This window comes from Rattus norvegicus, chromosome X (assembly GCF_021556685.1).
Source record: "Rattus norvegicus strain SHRSP/BbbUtx chromosome X, alternate assembly SHRSP_T2T, whole genome shotgun sequence".
Taxonomy (NCBI): Eukaryota; Metazoa; Chordata; class Mammalia; order Rodentia; family Muridae; genus Rattus; species Rattus norvegicus.
Window position 1 is genome coordinate 125,290,792 of NC_141554.1, and position 15,598 is coordinate 125,306,389.

The 15,598-nt window shown below is 41.7% G+C and overlaps 1 protein-coding gene and 1 pseudogene across 1 annotated transcript; both read left to right on the forward strand.

Moving 5' to 3' along the window:
• The first annotated feature begins 541 nt into the window (after nucleotides 1–541).
• Rhoxf8 (Rhox homeobox family member 8) lies at nucleotides 542–4,165 on the forward strand. The gene is made up of 4 exons (NM_001025776.1): nucleotides 542–605; nucleotides 766–1,141; nucleotides 2,636–2,681; nucleotides 3,914–4,165. The coding sequence occupies exons 1-4, from the start codon at nucleotides 542–544 to the stop codon at nucleotides 3,962–3,964; spliced, it is 537 nt and encodes a 178-aa protein (NP_001020947.1). The 3' UTR covers nucleotides 3,965–4,165.
• Nucleotides 4,166–10,620: 6,455 nt separating this feature from the next.
• Nucleotides 10,621–13,851, forward strand: Ift52-ps1 (intraflagellar transport 52, pseudogene 1; annotated as a pseudogene).
• Nucleotides 13,852–15,598: the final 1,747 nt, after the last annotated feature.

A 15,598-nucleotide genomic window follows, 5' to 3' on the forward strand; every position in this document is an offset into this window, starting at 1 on the left:
TGAATGTTCAGAGGCAGAGGACTCCTATGTGATCATATTTCCTTTAATTCTGTCAGGTACTCGCTTCCAGATGTAGAGAAGCAGACCAAGAGGTGATCACCAACCCCTGAGCTCCTGGGTTCTGTTCTTATTCCCTGAAAATTTGTTGTAACAGTTCAGCATATTCCCTTCTCTGGGAAGATACTTCACCAAGGCCAGAGTAATCAGCGGGCCTGCATCTTAGAAGCCCAATTTTACACCCCCACATTCCCACGGGTTGTGTCCACCACATTCCCACGGGTTGTGCCCTTCTTGAAAGCACGCTCTGCTCATCGCAACCCCAAACTGCTGTCACTGGTTTTATCTGAACACACTCAACCCACAGTAAATAGCACTAAGAAGGCAGGCAAGAGAGGATGGCTGTGACTGACTAGATACATTGTAACCTGGACCAGGCCAGAAGAGAACACTTCCAGGTCATGGGTCGATGCTTTTGTTCTTAAGCTTAATGTTTAAGCCCAGAATTTCCAGAAGTAGGAGCACCATCAACAGCATCCAAGCTATGGAACCTCAAGAAGTCACCCAGTATTCTCATCTGAGAGATGATCAAATTAAAGAAAGCAATGGTGAGTATATGGATGGGACATGTACTTTAATTACCTCTGTCATTTTACAGACTAAAATGGACAGATACTTGCCGGCTCAGTCTGCAACCCTTCCTTGTCTCTCCCCACTCACCCTGGACTCTGATTCCCTGGTCATTTCTCTCCTTGTTTCCTCCTTCAGAAGCAGCTGCGTGGATAGTTTTACAGGATATAAAGGAGAGAGAGGAGAAAGAAGTTGTACAGGGCTACCCTATGTTGGACACCACAGCTACAGAAGGAGAAGGTGCAAATGAAGAAGAATCCAGAGATGAAATAACTCCTGCTGGCAGTTCAGCCTCAGCCTCTGTAGATGACAGAAGCCAGGATGGCGGGACCAGCAGCAATGACCAGGATAAAGGCCAACAAAAGGAGCCAATCCCTGGGAGCACAAAAGGCCATCAGGCTTCCCCACGTCTACCAGGCCAGCTGTCCCGCAACCGCCACAGGTTCACCGAGTTCCAGCTCCAGGAGCTGGAGCGCATTTTCGAACGTAATCACTATCCTAGTGCTGCAGCCCGGTAAGAACATTGTCTGGCTTGTGAATGCTCCGGAGAGGCATTTGGATCTTTTCTTCCCCTCCCAAAATAGAATCTACCTGCACACCATTGGCTCCCACACTCTATTCTTTTGCACTTGGGTTCTGGGGTGAGGTGGGGGAAGGCTAACAGGAATGAAGATATTTCCCTGCAGTATTTAAATGAATCAAAGTAAGGTTTGAACAGGGGTGTAAAGTCTGAAAATGGCTGAGGAAATACAGGGTGGTCTTTATTTAAAATGGAACTGTACATTGTGTAGTTTTGGCATCACATTATATTTTTATAAGTGTGTCGGAACATTTTTCTTAATTACTGCTTGGATTGTTAACTGCTGATTAGTTTGCAGGATGGGGGAGGGTGTATTCTTCTCCTTAAAATTTCTACTCAAGAAAAGCAAAACTGTTCCTAAAAGCAAGATAAAGCTCTGGGCATAATGACTTGTAGCCTGAGCAATAGGCTCAGTGCAAATTCCAGGACATCTTGCTCTATAGCCTGATCAACCAACCAACCAACCAACCAATCAAAGCCATTGGTGGTAGTCTTTGTTTGTATTCACAGCACTTGGGCACATGGGAGGTGGCAGAATGAGGATAGAAAGTTCAAGGTCATCGTCAGCTACATAGCTCCAAAAGGCTTGTGCCACAGGACACCTCAAACAAAAACAAGCCTTTCAGGAGCTGGGATAACAAGAGGCCAACACCACTACCTTATTTTTCGTCTCTCCTCCCCTCCTGCCCTCGCCCTTTTCTTCCTCCTCCCTTCTCCTACTTCACCCTTCACCTTCCTCCCTCCCCACCCTCCCCCTTGTTTTCTCCCTGCCTTTGCTGATAGAGGAACTCACTGTACAGCCCAGATTTGCCTGGAACTTTCAGTAAGCCTCTTGGCTCAGCCTTCCTCCTCTTTCTAGCAATACAGACCTGTGATGCCAGGCTTGTGAGAGCTTTCAACATTGTTTTGTGCCTGCTGTGGTTTTATTATTTTGTGCTTTAGTATTTAGTATCCAATCAGTAGGTTGGATGTTTTTTGCATGGTAATTAAATGTTAGAAATGCCCATGTGTTTTCTATTAATTCATTTTCTTCTATTGTTTCTTTCCAGCTCAACAAAGTTTGTAAAACCTTCTTTCCTCTGTGTATTTTGGTTCACAGCTTTTTGTTCTCTTTTCTTTCTGTGGGCCGAGTCCCAGGCATCACTATGTGCTTATGTCAGTAACATTTCATGTGACGTTTTCTGTTTCACTCATTTTCAAATTGTATCTGGGTGTCTTAGTGACATATTCAGTTTTTCACATTTCTATCTATAGTAGATAGAAAAGATAATTGTTGGTAGAAATATCTTTTAAAAGTTTCAAAATCCTCAAGGTGAATGTCACAGAAGGGAAATGGAGCCAAACATTTAAAAACAGATATAAATGCCCTTCGTACTTTTATTTTATCCATCAGGCTAAATACTGAATATTTTCAACTTTTGCCCACAGAAGGGAGCTCGCAAGATGGATAGGTGTGACAGAATCCAGAGTGGAGGTCAGTAACTATAAAAAAGATAGCCTTTCTAGAACTATTCAGGTGGTGAATACCTTTGTCCAATGACTGAAGTTGTATTGTTTGTTGTTTGTTTTTTACTGTTCTATATTTGGGAAATGAAGGTACTTTGTTTTGTTCTGAGGCAGGGTCTCTCTACATTGGCCTGGCTATCCTGAAACTTACTGTGAGACTAGGCTGGCCTCGAACTCACAGAGAACCACCTGCCTCTGCTGGAATTAAAGGCATATGGTACCATGCCCAGCTGGGAAGTGGGTTTTGAATTTTGTGGGGTTTACACAAGGAAAATGGATAAGAAAATTCCACAATACCAAAATGTCTCACTTTCAGGGGGAACATGACTTTCTAAGTGGAAAAAAAGTATATAGTATTGAACCGTATGGAGTTCATGACCCCATGGGGATACAGTCTCAATCTGGATTATAGTTAGTTAAATTTATTAAAGCTGCTGGTAGGACAACAATCTCTGAGCCAAACTTGAGTTTGCCCAGTGAAAATGAGTGAGGAAAAAAATTTTAAAGGGAAACCAAAAGAAGGCCTTGAGTATCTTGCAGAAGCACGCCAAGAACTGTTCTGCTCTGCCAAGATTAGGTAGTCAAGAAAGCCTCAAAATAATCCTTGAATGTCTGCACAGGCCTATTACAGAAGCCAAAAAGTAGTAGTTAGTTATATCATAACAAAATAAATGGTTTTGGCTGTATACTTTGGGGTGGGGGTCACTGAGTCAGGGTTACTGGAAAGTTATCTTCCAGGGACTGGAGTCAGAGACAAATGGTTGGTGGATACCAAGATGGATGCCTAGCACAAAATGGACTTTCTTTAGCCATCACAGAACCTGTTTTATTCCTTGCACATAAGGAGATTCTATTATGTTATGTAATTATGAATAAATTATTAATACATGTTCTAAATTACAAAATACATATTCATTATATGTACAAATAGTTGTACAAATAATATAGCTATGTAGAGGATATATAAATCTTTCACATTAGTGTAGTTTAGGTGTTAATGAATTGTTTTTTAAATAATAAACTACACTAAAACTCATGGAGGGCGTTTATAAACATTCAGGCTTTGGAGTGCTCCTCATGGAATTGCAAGAGAGAAGGTTCTTTCATAGAATGTAAAAATCCTATAAACTTATATGATGGTTCTTTAGTTATGATTCTATTTGGTTCACTAAGGCAACTGCTTTTTCTCTTTCATTATAGAATTGGTTTAAGAGTAGGAGAGCCAAGTACAGGAAATGCCTGAGGATGTAAGTGCTCTGAAGTGCTCCTCATGGTGCTCACTGTAGCTGCACCTTTCCCTAAAGATTGCGGAGGAGAACTAGAGAACCACCTTTGCCCAGAAGCGGATGAGATTTTGCTGCCACCAACCCATTGTTCTAACCACTCCCCCCTCCTATCTTACTCTTATCTCCTCAGCTCTTTTAATTGCAATAAAGTGGTGAAATCTCAATATATTTGCTTCATGAGTCTTTGGGGGGAGTATTAGTATAATATATGTGTAAATTATCAAGAAAATGCCATTTTAAAAAGTATGACAAAGTTCTTTTCCATGGGCGACACCACTGAACATATCACAGGTATATCTCAAGTGTAAAGGTGGGCTTTTTCTGACAACATAGTCTCTTTTATCAACCTCCCCTTCATAATAGATCTGTTTATTTTTTCCAGAAACACTGGAGAAGACAATGTTTAAGTGTGTATATGCAGAGGGGAGAAGGGGAAGTATGTGGGAATCTTACTTTTAGGTACAACACAAAAATTATAAAAGTTAGGCCAACATCCCTTGAAGATGCACTGAAGGAGAAACCATTACCTATTGAGTACATTCAAATTGTTTTGGATGTACAGTCTCAACATATCCACAGTGAACCTATTGTGTGTATGTGCCCAAATACATGTTCGTGTAGGAAGTATACATGGGCTAGAAGGTGTGTGTGCATGCGTTCGTGCATATGTCTGTGCGTGCGTGTGTGTGTTCATGTCAGAGGACCTTGGATGCTGTTCCTCTAGTGCACTTGTCTTTTGAGGTAGGGTCATTCACTGAACAGGAACTCAAGTAATCTAGACTGGGTGGTTGGGAACCTGCCTTTCCCACCTCCCCAGCTCTAGGATTACAAGGACATGCCATTACTTCTGGCTTTTATGCATGGCTTCTGGGGATTGAATTCATGTTTCCATGTGTCCCCACACTTACAAGACAAACGCCTTACCAACTAAACTGTCTCCTCAGCCCCAGTAGACATGATGATCACATGTGAAAGAGATCAGTTCTTATGGCCAGATGGTGAAAACAGGCTTCTTTTGCTGGTGTCAGATTATGTCAGAGCTGAGCAGCAACACGTGCCTGTGACATGAGATGGATTTCTGCCCTCTGCCAAGGCTATAAATTAGACGAGCTTAGGGAGTAATTCAGGTCCTATTTTATGATCCATGACATCAGAAATCATCAGTAGCCCCAGAGGTTCCAGACTCTGCCACCACTAGAGAAAATTAACTTTCTGTTGCCAGCTCCAGACACACCACCTGCTCCTGTCGAAATTCAGGCTCCCTGGGTACCTGCTGGTCTTCCTAGTTGACATTACAGGTGTGGGGATTCTTCTGTTGCCTGAAGGAGCTATAGAATCTATTTGTATTAAACAATTACTTTTCTTCTGCTTTTCTATAAAACTTTCTGAGGATGGGATTCTATGGTTGCCTATTAATATTTTTAACCTCAAAGCAGTACTTTGATTGTGTCAGTCCCAAGTTCGTAATTGTTTTCTCTAGTTACGTTTTAGAAAATGGTCCTATGACCACACATCTCTTGGCTCCTATGGTGAGATACAGTTTTACACTACAACAATATTAAGTTGGTAACATTATAGGGGAGAAATTGTGATTTTTAAGCAACTAGAAGGATGATAGGTAAAAGAATATTCTTAAATATGTAAAGAGTGCTCTAAGCATAGCTCTAAACTAATGTTCACTTCTGATTAAAAGCCCTCAGTATTTGTTTCTACTGGGAGTTTGCTAGTGTTATGGTTTCTTGGGGAAAAGAGTGAAACTGTCTCTTGGCAGGCTTAGTAATGGATGGCTGTGGTCTCAGTGCAAGTCATTGAAATATTTATTTTGTCAAAGTTTTATGATTATCATACCAAATTTTGGAATGTTCTTAAAATCAAGAAGCAAGTTTTTAATTGTGCCCACTGGGAATTCAAGTTTACATTGACTTCAGTTTAAATACATATTTTGCTAGGTTTTAGTACTTAATTTTGTACTCTATCTTTGAGAGTTAAATGTCAGCCCATCTTTATGTCTATTTTGTTGTGAAAACAGATTCTTGCTCTTTGAAATTATTCTCTGGAGCATTGTTGAGTTTTGAGCCTGTCTATGAAGTAAACATACTTATCTCCAGGGTATGGAATTTCTCACATGTTCATTTAGATGACCACATGATCTTACCTTACTGTGCATAACTTTGTTTCTTATTTCAATATATTCTAGTTATTGTTCTCTAATTATCTTTAGAAGGAGCACTGGTGGGACAGCAGACTCAACTGTTACTAAAATAAAACAAGTCTCTTAGCTCATAAAAAGAAAATCACCAAACTTCAGAATAGTTCCTGTGTTTTGTTTACTGAGAGGGGGCTAATGTACCCCATGTTGGCCTTCAATTTTCTTTCTTTCTTTTTTAAAGATTTATTTATTTTATTTATATGAGTACACTGTAGCTGTTTTCAGGCACACCAGAAGAGGGGTTGTGAGCCACCATGTGGTTGCTGGGATTTGAACTCAGGTCCTCTGGAAGAACAGTCAGTGCTCTTAACCACTGAGCCATCTTTAGACAAGGATGACCTTGAACCTCTGATCCTCCTGCTTCCACCTCCGCAGAGTTGGAACTACAGCTTTGCATCATCATGGCCTGTTTTAGAGGTGCTGGGGATCAGACTCATGCCAGACAAGCACAGTCTCACAGCATCATGTCCCCAAGCTTCAGTAAGAAGTAGAGATAGTGCATTATAAGTACTTGGGAAGGTAGAGGCAGCCAGACATCTTTGAGTTTGACAGAGTCTGCATAATGAGTTCAGGTTCAGCCAAGGCCACATAGTGAGACCAAGTCAAATAAAATAAAATAAAATACCTAATGTTATAATCTCAAGTAGATTGGTTTAACTTATTAGAGTCATAATCAGAGAATGCATAAGATAATTTTGTATGTCACTGACCATTTAGATTGCATGGAATACTTCTTATTTTTAATTATATGAAGGGACGAAGTTGAAGATTAGGATTATAGTGGTTGCTTAGAATTCATATTCCATTCCTAGCACTGCAAAAAAAAAAAACCCTGCCTGAGCAACACTCATTCATCTTCCCAAACCCTCAATGAGCACCAGCTTTGTGTCAGGCACTGCGGTACAATTAACCATTTTCCATATTAACAGAAGCAAGAAAGTAGAATAGGCCTAGGTGTGTATCAATTGGGTAATGAAAATATATGATACTTTCTGTTGCTGTAATAAAACACTCTGACTAAAAACAACCTAGGGGATGCTAAGATTTATTTCCGTTTACAGGTTACAGATCATCACTAAGGAAAGCCAAGGAAGGAACTCAAGCAGGAACTTAGAGGCAGGAACCATAGAATAACATTGCTTGCTGTCTCCTTCATAGGTTCATACATCGCTAGCTTTCTAACACAGGCCAGGACCACCTGCTCAGGGAATGGTACAGCTCACAGTGGGCTTGTCTCTCCTATATCAATTAACAATCAAGACAATCCTCTACAAACATGCCTAAACCATAGTGTGATCTGTACAATATGTCAATGGATAATTCTCTAGTTGACTCTATGCCCTTACAAGTAAGACCAATAAAACCAACTAGGATATGATACATATAAACAATGAAATTTTATAAATAAAAACAAAATTATGAAAATTTCAGGAAAACAGATGGTACTGGAAAAACATTGAGTGAAGAAACCTAGGCTTATAAAAGCTAATAGCATATATTCTTTCTCACAGACAGATTCTAACTTCTAATTTTTATTCATGTATACTTATGTGGTAGTTAATATGTGTAGATGCCAGGAAAGTAAAAAGGGACCCATGAGGGTTGGGGATTTAGCTCAGTGGTAGAGCCCTTGCCTAGGAAGCGCAAGGCCCTGGGTTCGGTCCCCAGCTCCGAAAAAAAAAAAAAACCACAAAAAAAAGGGACCCATGGGGAGGGAGGAAGAAACTTAAAGTGAGTGGGAGAGGAAAAGTGACATGGTATATGTGATATTACAATGCAAAAAGACATAAGAGAAGTAGAAAAAAGTTTAAGCAGGAATGGGATAAGGCTGGAAGGTGGAGGAAAGGAGGGGCAAGAGAAGAAAAGGAGGGGATGAGAGAAATGGTCAAATATAACTAAATATGTACAGAACACCAACTGATTGAAAAATACAAGCAAAAATGGTGCTGTCAGTCTCTGAGATGTTACTGAACAGTTAACACAATGCAAAGAGGACCAGACATGTGGAATTGCTGCTTTCCTGTTTCCATTAAAGACCATTTAACGAAACAGCCAATGGGATTATTTCCTCACTCCAGGACCTGAAGACTTATAAATTCCTTCCTAAAGCATAGAATTTAAGCTTAAACTTTACTACTGAAGATAAGTTGGTATCATGGAGTTGCTATCAATATGAATAATTTCTATGTCATATGTAACCCTAATATGACTAACACATATAATCACTATCTAAAGGACACTGGTTTTAGCAATCAAACACTTTATACATTTCATATATGTGTGTATTTCACATACATGCATATATAGTTTATATACGTATATACACATGAGATTCAACATTTCTGATTTAGAACACATATGTTCATATTTTTCAAGGCATATAAAGATGTACATGAAGAATAAATGTGGTTCTGTGATATTCTTTGTTCCTTGAGGAAATCATGTTCCTCTTGGAGACGGCTCGTTTCCATATGCGGAGGCTTTCTTGTGCCACTGTGTCTGAAAAGTCTGAAAAGTTTTGATCTTACTTTGCAAAGCACAGGGTGTTGAACAACAGAGCAACTTCATCATGTCTGGAGCAAAAAAGCCAGATGCAACTTCTGCAATGGCTGCCCTTCCAGATGGCTGCCATGGGGTATGTTGACCCACACTCTGGCTTCGGTCAGTCACGTGCATCCATCTTACAAGGCTCTTCCTGAGGGCAAAGGCTGCACACGTTCAGGCCTGGCATTGCAGATCAAGTGAAATAGTTGAAGTCCATGTCAAGTCCTGTCAATATTTGTAAATGTTTCTCCTGTCAAGTCCCCATGTCCCCACTTATTCTCTAACATTCACCGTGAAGCTCTCCATGAGGATTAATTTTTAATTATGGACTTGACACAATGAGATCAATTTGGAAAGGGAGTCTCAGTGAAAGATTGTTAAAAGTCAGGCCTATGGCCATGCCTGTGCAGCTTTGCCTTAATTGGGTTAAATGAGGTGGAAAGACCCTGAATGTAGGTGGAAACTATTTCATGGGTTGGGCTCTGAACTGAATGAGGTGAAAGTTAGCTGAACTCTAACATGTATGCATTCATTCATTAGTCTATGTTCTTGACTATGCACATGATGTGACTATCAGCTTCATTCAAATCCCTACCATCTGTACTTCCAGGATTAATGGATTGGAATTGTGAGCTAAATACAAACCCTTTTACCTTTAAGTTGTTTTGGTGGGGGTATTTTGCCTAAGTAATAGGAAAGGAAACTAAAATATTCACTTTCAGAAATTTCCCCTCAGGCATCAATTTAAGGTTAGATTATTAAAAATTATTAATATTAATTATTTTCTAATACAGTTAAAAATACAAAAATTAATCAAGAGAGAATCAATGATTAAAAATATTTAGCAGACTTCAAACAGAGGCAGAATTCAACCATATACACTCTCAGCCATACCTCAAGTTTCTCTTCCTTTTCTCCTTTTTTAAAAATTTATTTATTTTAATCTTATGCACATTGAGGTTTTGCCTGCATGTATATCTGGGTGAGGGTGTCAGATCTTGGAATTATAGACAGTTGTGAGCTCCCATGTGAGTGCCGGGAATTGAACCCAGGTTCTCTGAAGAGTAGTCACTGCTGAGCCATCTCTCCAGCCCTTCTCTCCCCTTTCTAATAGGACTTTGTTTATAATAATAATAAGCACTGTTCAAACATTTCAAACCATATTCACTTAAATATGGGAAGAAAAATTAGTGGCTTTCCCCCACTCACATAAATCAACTGGCATACTGTCATTTCTACCAAAACACAACCAAAGGACAAATGAGCCCAGACAATATGGAGTCTCCAATTCGCTTTATTTTAGTATGGGAAGAAAAGGACCTGGAGAGTGGCCAAATGCCACCATGAACCAGCTTGTACTCCTAGCAAACTGTGAGCTAAGCAGGACAGTCAATTTACCTTGTTGTAACTGAGAATGTGGGCACGAAGAAGCTATCAGTATGCAAGCTGTATTTTGCTCTCTGTGCCCTCAGTGAAGGGCTCTGATTTCTGTTGCTGATGCCCCAGCCACAGGTGCTTGTGCCACCATCCTCGGAACCACTATGGTCCATGAAGTCTTGAGCATCAGTACAAACATGGTCTTTTCCTCTTCTTTCTCATTTTCCCCAATCTTCTGGAAATTTTCTATTCCCTCAACTTCTGCTGCCGGTGGTGCTGGTGCTGGTGCTGGTGCTGGTGCTGGTGCTGGTGCTGGTGCTGGTGCTGGTGCTGCTGCTGGTGCTGCTGCTGCTGGTGCTGCTGCTGCTGGTGCTGCTGCTGCTGCTGCTGCTTCTCCCTTAGCAGACTGACCCTATACACTGTTTTTTTGGTTGTTCCCTCTCAAGTCAACAACATTATGGCTGCCTTCACAGTGATGGGAGGGAGGAAGCATGAAAGAAAGAATCACAGGAGTTTGTGGAAGGAACAGTGAAAAGATCCAGAGTAAGCTGGCAAATGGGCAGTCTGTTCTCTTACCTCTCCTGGGCAACACTGGCTTCTTGGATATCGGGAAAGTACTGGTCCAATCCAGGTACTGACCATATCTCTTTGTTCTTCCTTGACTCCCAGACCAAGCAAAAAGATGATATCAGAAATACAGCCTAGAGGAAGCCCTATGCCCTGGCTCTTGTACATGAAGCTATATGCCTCTACAGACTGAGATGATCGTTGCAGTTCATAAACAAAAATAGAGGTGTGGCATTTATCCTTGAAGGGTTTACTTCTGATGGTTAGCTCAGATGATAATGTCTCAAGGCATAAATGGCCCTCCTCACTGACAGTTGCTGTGGGTTGAGCCTGTGACATATATCAGTAGCAGAAGTGCAAGGTTATAGTGAACATGCTTGTAAGAAAGGTGCAGGACATGAGTCTCCAAGTTGCAGCTCAGTTGACGTTTCTGGCCTTGGTGCAATACTGTCTTGGTCAGAGTTTCTATTGCTCTGATAAAACACAGCAGCTAATAGAATGAGTTTATTTGGGGCTTCCAGTTCTAGAGGGTTAGGGTCCATAATGGCAGGGACAGCAGGCAACAGGCATAATGGCTGGAAGCTGAGAGCTGAGGATTCACATCTTGAACTATAAGCAGGAGGCAGAGATAGCAAACGCGAAGTGGTACTAATCTTTGAGCTTTCAAACTCACACCATTGACATCCTTCCTTCATCAAGGCTACCGGTCCTAAGCCTGCTCAAATAAGGCTAGCAAATGAGTACTGTGTATTCAAATCCAGAGACTATGGAGGGCAATTCTTAACCAAAACACCATGTTCCACTCTGGATCCTTTAGTATCATTGGCGCAAGGAAAGCCCACCAGAAATTAGTACTCTTAAAGCCAAAAGGAAAGTCGTTTTTTTTTTTTTTAAGCTGGCTGGTAGCTGCAGTAACTTACCCAAATCCTGCAGCCCAAGCCTTACAGCCATTTGTCTTTTATACACAATACTTATATCCTGGTTGCCACACTTCAGTCAGCTAGGTGCAGTGCCGAAAGCCAGCTCAACATCCAGGTAACTGAGGAAGGCAGTGAGGTATGGTGTTGGTGACTGGGGTTGGTGCTGGTAGCAACTGACGCCCCTATTGCCCCCTGCCCCTTCTAATAACATTTACACTGTTAACACTTACTATAGGAGAAAAACTTAATTTATCTGGGGCCAGCAAGAATGTCTGGAGAAAAACTCTGAATTCTTTTAACTCTTAAATGGCTGGTGAAAAAGAAAAGACTAGAGAGAAGGTCATACATACACAAACACACACACACACACACACACACACACACACACACACACACACACACACACGCGCGCACACACACACGACCAGGCTCTACCACATGTTTTGTCAATTTCACAAGTATACACGCATACTTACACACATAGACACATATGCACATGTATACCTATGCATTACTTATATACATGCACACATATGTATGTACATACAGACATATACACACATACATATATTTGGTGGATGGAGCAGATCCCCAACATCCACACTTTATTTTATATTTTTCTCTCAGCCTTTTTATAGCCAGTGAAGAAGGGTCTCACCAACAAGATAGATGAACTCGCCAATGATAGTGAGGGCAAGCAGGCAAAAATCAAAACAAACGCTTACTTCTTCCACGTCTTTTTAAGTGGGCTGCCACCAGAACATATGGCCCAGATTTAGGGTGGATCTTCTATCTTCAAATAGTTAAAAAAGTCCGATTAAGAAAATTGCTGTTTGGGGTTGGGGATTTAGCTCAGTGGTAGAGTGCTTGCCTAGCAAGCGCAAGGCCCTGGGTTTGGTCCCCAGCTCCGGAAAAAAAAAAAAAAAAAGAAAGAAAATTGCTGTTCATCATTCCACTTCAGGAGTTGATTAGGGCCTGGAGCCATAAGGCATGGAAAAGGAGTTTTGGAGTATAGCGATGCATACCAAAAGGAGGTGTTTACCGCCAACATTGGTAACTTATCTTTGCAGAAAAGACTTCCTGGTAATTGGAAGATTTTACTTAGAGCTTAAAAAATGAAGTCACATCTAAGAAGTTAAACTGGTGAAACTATGGGTTACATTGTAAGAGTAGACAAAGCTGAGGGCCTGGGTACAGTTGCCTTTATTCTCTTCATCAGTGACTCCAAGCACAGACTTTTCTGCAACTTGGCTCATTTCCCTGTTCAACAGTCCATCTGAAACCAGAGATTCCTTAGGACGCAAATACTTGTGACATACATCTTTAACCACAGTATCGTAATGGACTATGATTCCATATTCTTCTAGAAGAAAGTTGATACTGGTATCAAGTCTGGACTCTTCTTTCTTCTCACATCAGAAGGCTGTCTCCACCATTGCCAAGATACTTCTCCAGGACATCAAACTCGGTTGAGCTACAAGAAAGCATGTTGTGCTCAGCATTGTAAAACTAGCAGTGGCTGTTCTGTCAATAGACTTCATCTGCTTCCCTCTTGACAGACTTCTTACTGCTCAAAGATCTAGCAGTTTGGCTCCTGTTACAAGTTCAGTGACCAATACTTGCATAAAGGAGAAAATGAAAAAATTCTGAATGTTGTATTCCAGTGGCTCATAACAAGAGATACCTATGCAGATGGATGATAAAGACCCAGAGATTTATGACCAGCTCTGAGTGTGTCTCCAGGGAGATGAGAACCTTTGTGGTGCTGTCAACATCTGTGACCTGTCCACTTACAAGCTGGATACCACCTGCCTCCCCAAGGTTATCAAGTCTCATGAGAAGCTAAATGTGAGGCATGATCTGCTCCGGCTGTTTGAGATGCTGTTGCCAGTGCTTCAGCCTTTGTTCTTTCCTCCTGAGGTCAGAGAGTTACCAGCTCCCCCGTTGGCACTGTTTGACTTAGCTGAAACATTCTTCTCTGAGAAGATGAGGTTTGTTCAGATTACCAACCTGCACACTGACAAAGATCTGGAGTTAGATGAAAGGAGGTGCAGTGGCCTCCTTGGAGTAACCAGTAAACTTCCGAAAGATCAGCAGGACACAGACTCTATCCCTGGGCACATCTTCCAAGTAGTAGGGTATCAAACCAGGAGGCCCAGTAAGGTGGGGGCCCTTCAGGTGGTATTACCTCATAGCCTGTTTATGTCATTCGATGGTTCTCTGGGTAGCTATTAAGTATCAACTGGGCGACCAACTGAAGGGAGTGGAAATTCTATTCTAGCTGTAGGGTCCTGAAAACCAGTAGCAGAGTGTATGAGCAAACACAGTGTGCTAAGGGTGGTAAGTGCTGTGGTATAGACAAACAGAACCAGGCCGGAGGGATCTGGTGTGGAGCATTCAGTAGAGTGAGCAAACTTGGCTCAGTACACAGTGATGGCAGACCACTGTGTTATCTGACCCAGAGCCTTCAGCTGCACTTGTGTGCTACATGGCAGAGTCCCAGCCTGAGAATTTTGAGAATTTCATCCTTCGGTTAGACTCTGCTTTCCGGCTAGTTAATGCTAACTGTCCCAACTAATCATGATTCCAAATGATGAGATAATATTCAAAACAATGAAGAGGCTCTGAATGGAAAAAAACAAAAAAAACCCTTTATATCTCATTCTGGAACATAATATTGATATAAATGGAACAACATACCAGAATTTCTAAGGACTGTATCTCTTTTTTTTGAGACAGGATTTCTCTGTGTAGACCTGGCCATCCTGGAACTCTCTATGTAGATCAGGCTGGCCTCAAACTCATAGAGATCTGCCTGCCTCTACTTCCTAAGTACCAGAATTAAAAGCGTGTGTGCCACTGCCTGGCTGAGAACTGTACCCTGTAAAGCAAAACCAGATTTTACCCATGGTTTTGAATTGTTCCTCAACTCCTTACCAAAATGTCTATACTTTGCTTTCCCTAAGAACTGTGAAAGGTTTTGAATCGTCTGTAATGCCCAGATAGTTGATATTTCCTTATTGAAGAAGTGGTTCCCTTGTTTAAATTGAATCTATGATTAAACTTTTATAGTTTATGGTAAGAAAATTCCTCACTAGTATGGCCAGCGTGACTCAAAACATAATCAAGTTGCTAAGAATAGCGTTTACATGTGCAACCCTATGCAGGACCCTGTGATGATTTGTGTGAAAGATTCACAGTGTGAAAAGCAGGGAGCTGTCAGCCAAAACTAGAGAAGAGCCTAGAGAGTAAGTGAAGGGAGGGGCATGGGCATATGCGGATTCCCTGTGAAACTCTTGTCAGATCTGTGAGGTCAGAATTCTCCTGGGAGAAGACTTGTTCCTTGGGCACCTGGGATTCTGAGATTCTCACCACAGGCATGGAATTGCTTGTGGAAACACTAATCCAGTAAGGCCCCTGCTACACCCTGAGTGAAGGTGTAATGCCCCAACCGCTCTGCTTTCATCAGTGAGTCCCCACAGGCCACCATTGATGGAGTTTTGTGATGTAAAGCTCATCCTGGCTCCTGACTCTTGGGCCTTGGATCCTGGCTCCTGGCTCCTGGATCCTGGCTCCTGGTCTTGGCTCCTTACACCTGGCCCCTGACCCCTGAACTCTGGCTCCTGGCTCCTGGCTCCTGGTTCCTGGTTCCTGGTTCCTTGTTCCTGGTTCCTGGTTCCTGGTTCCTGATTCCTGGCTCCTGGTCCTGGCCCCTGACCCCTGGCTCATGGTTCCTGTCTCCTAGCTCTTCACACTTGTGTTCAGTCTCAGAAAGTATTATTAGAGTGGTGGGTACAAGGATGGTTCCCTAGGGATCCCTCATCACCACCAAGAAAACGTGGCTTGAGACTCATCTGGTAGAACCATGAGCATTGGATTCTTCTATGTTACCAATGCCATATGGAGTGCCTGTAATTAAGCTGTGCCTGAAGTCACAGGGGAAAGGGGCCGGCTTAGCCTGTTGAATGATAATCACCATGAA

Excerpts from the sequence above, each read along its gene's own strand:
- Rhoxf8 (NM_001025776.1), top strand. The coding sequence starts at position 542 with ATGGAACCTCAAGAAGTCACCCAGTATTCTCATCTGAGAGATGATCAA. Across the intron at positions 606-765 it reads TCAAATTAAAGAAAGCAATG|AAGCAGCTGCGTGGATAGTT; the intron begins GTGAGTATATGG and ends TTCCTCCTTCAG. Across the intron at positions 2,682-3,913 it reads TGACAGAATCCAGAGTGGAG|AATTGGTTTAAGAGTAGGAG; the intron begins GTCAGTAACTAT and ends CTTTCATTATAG.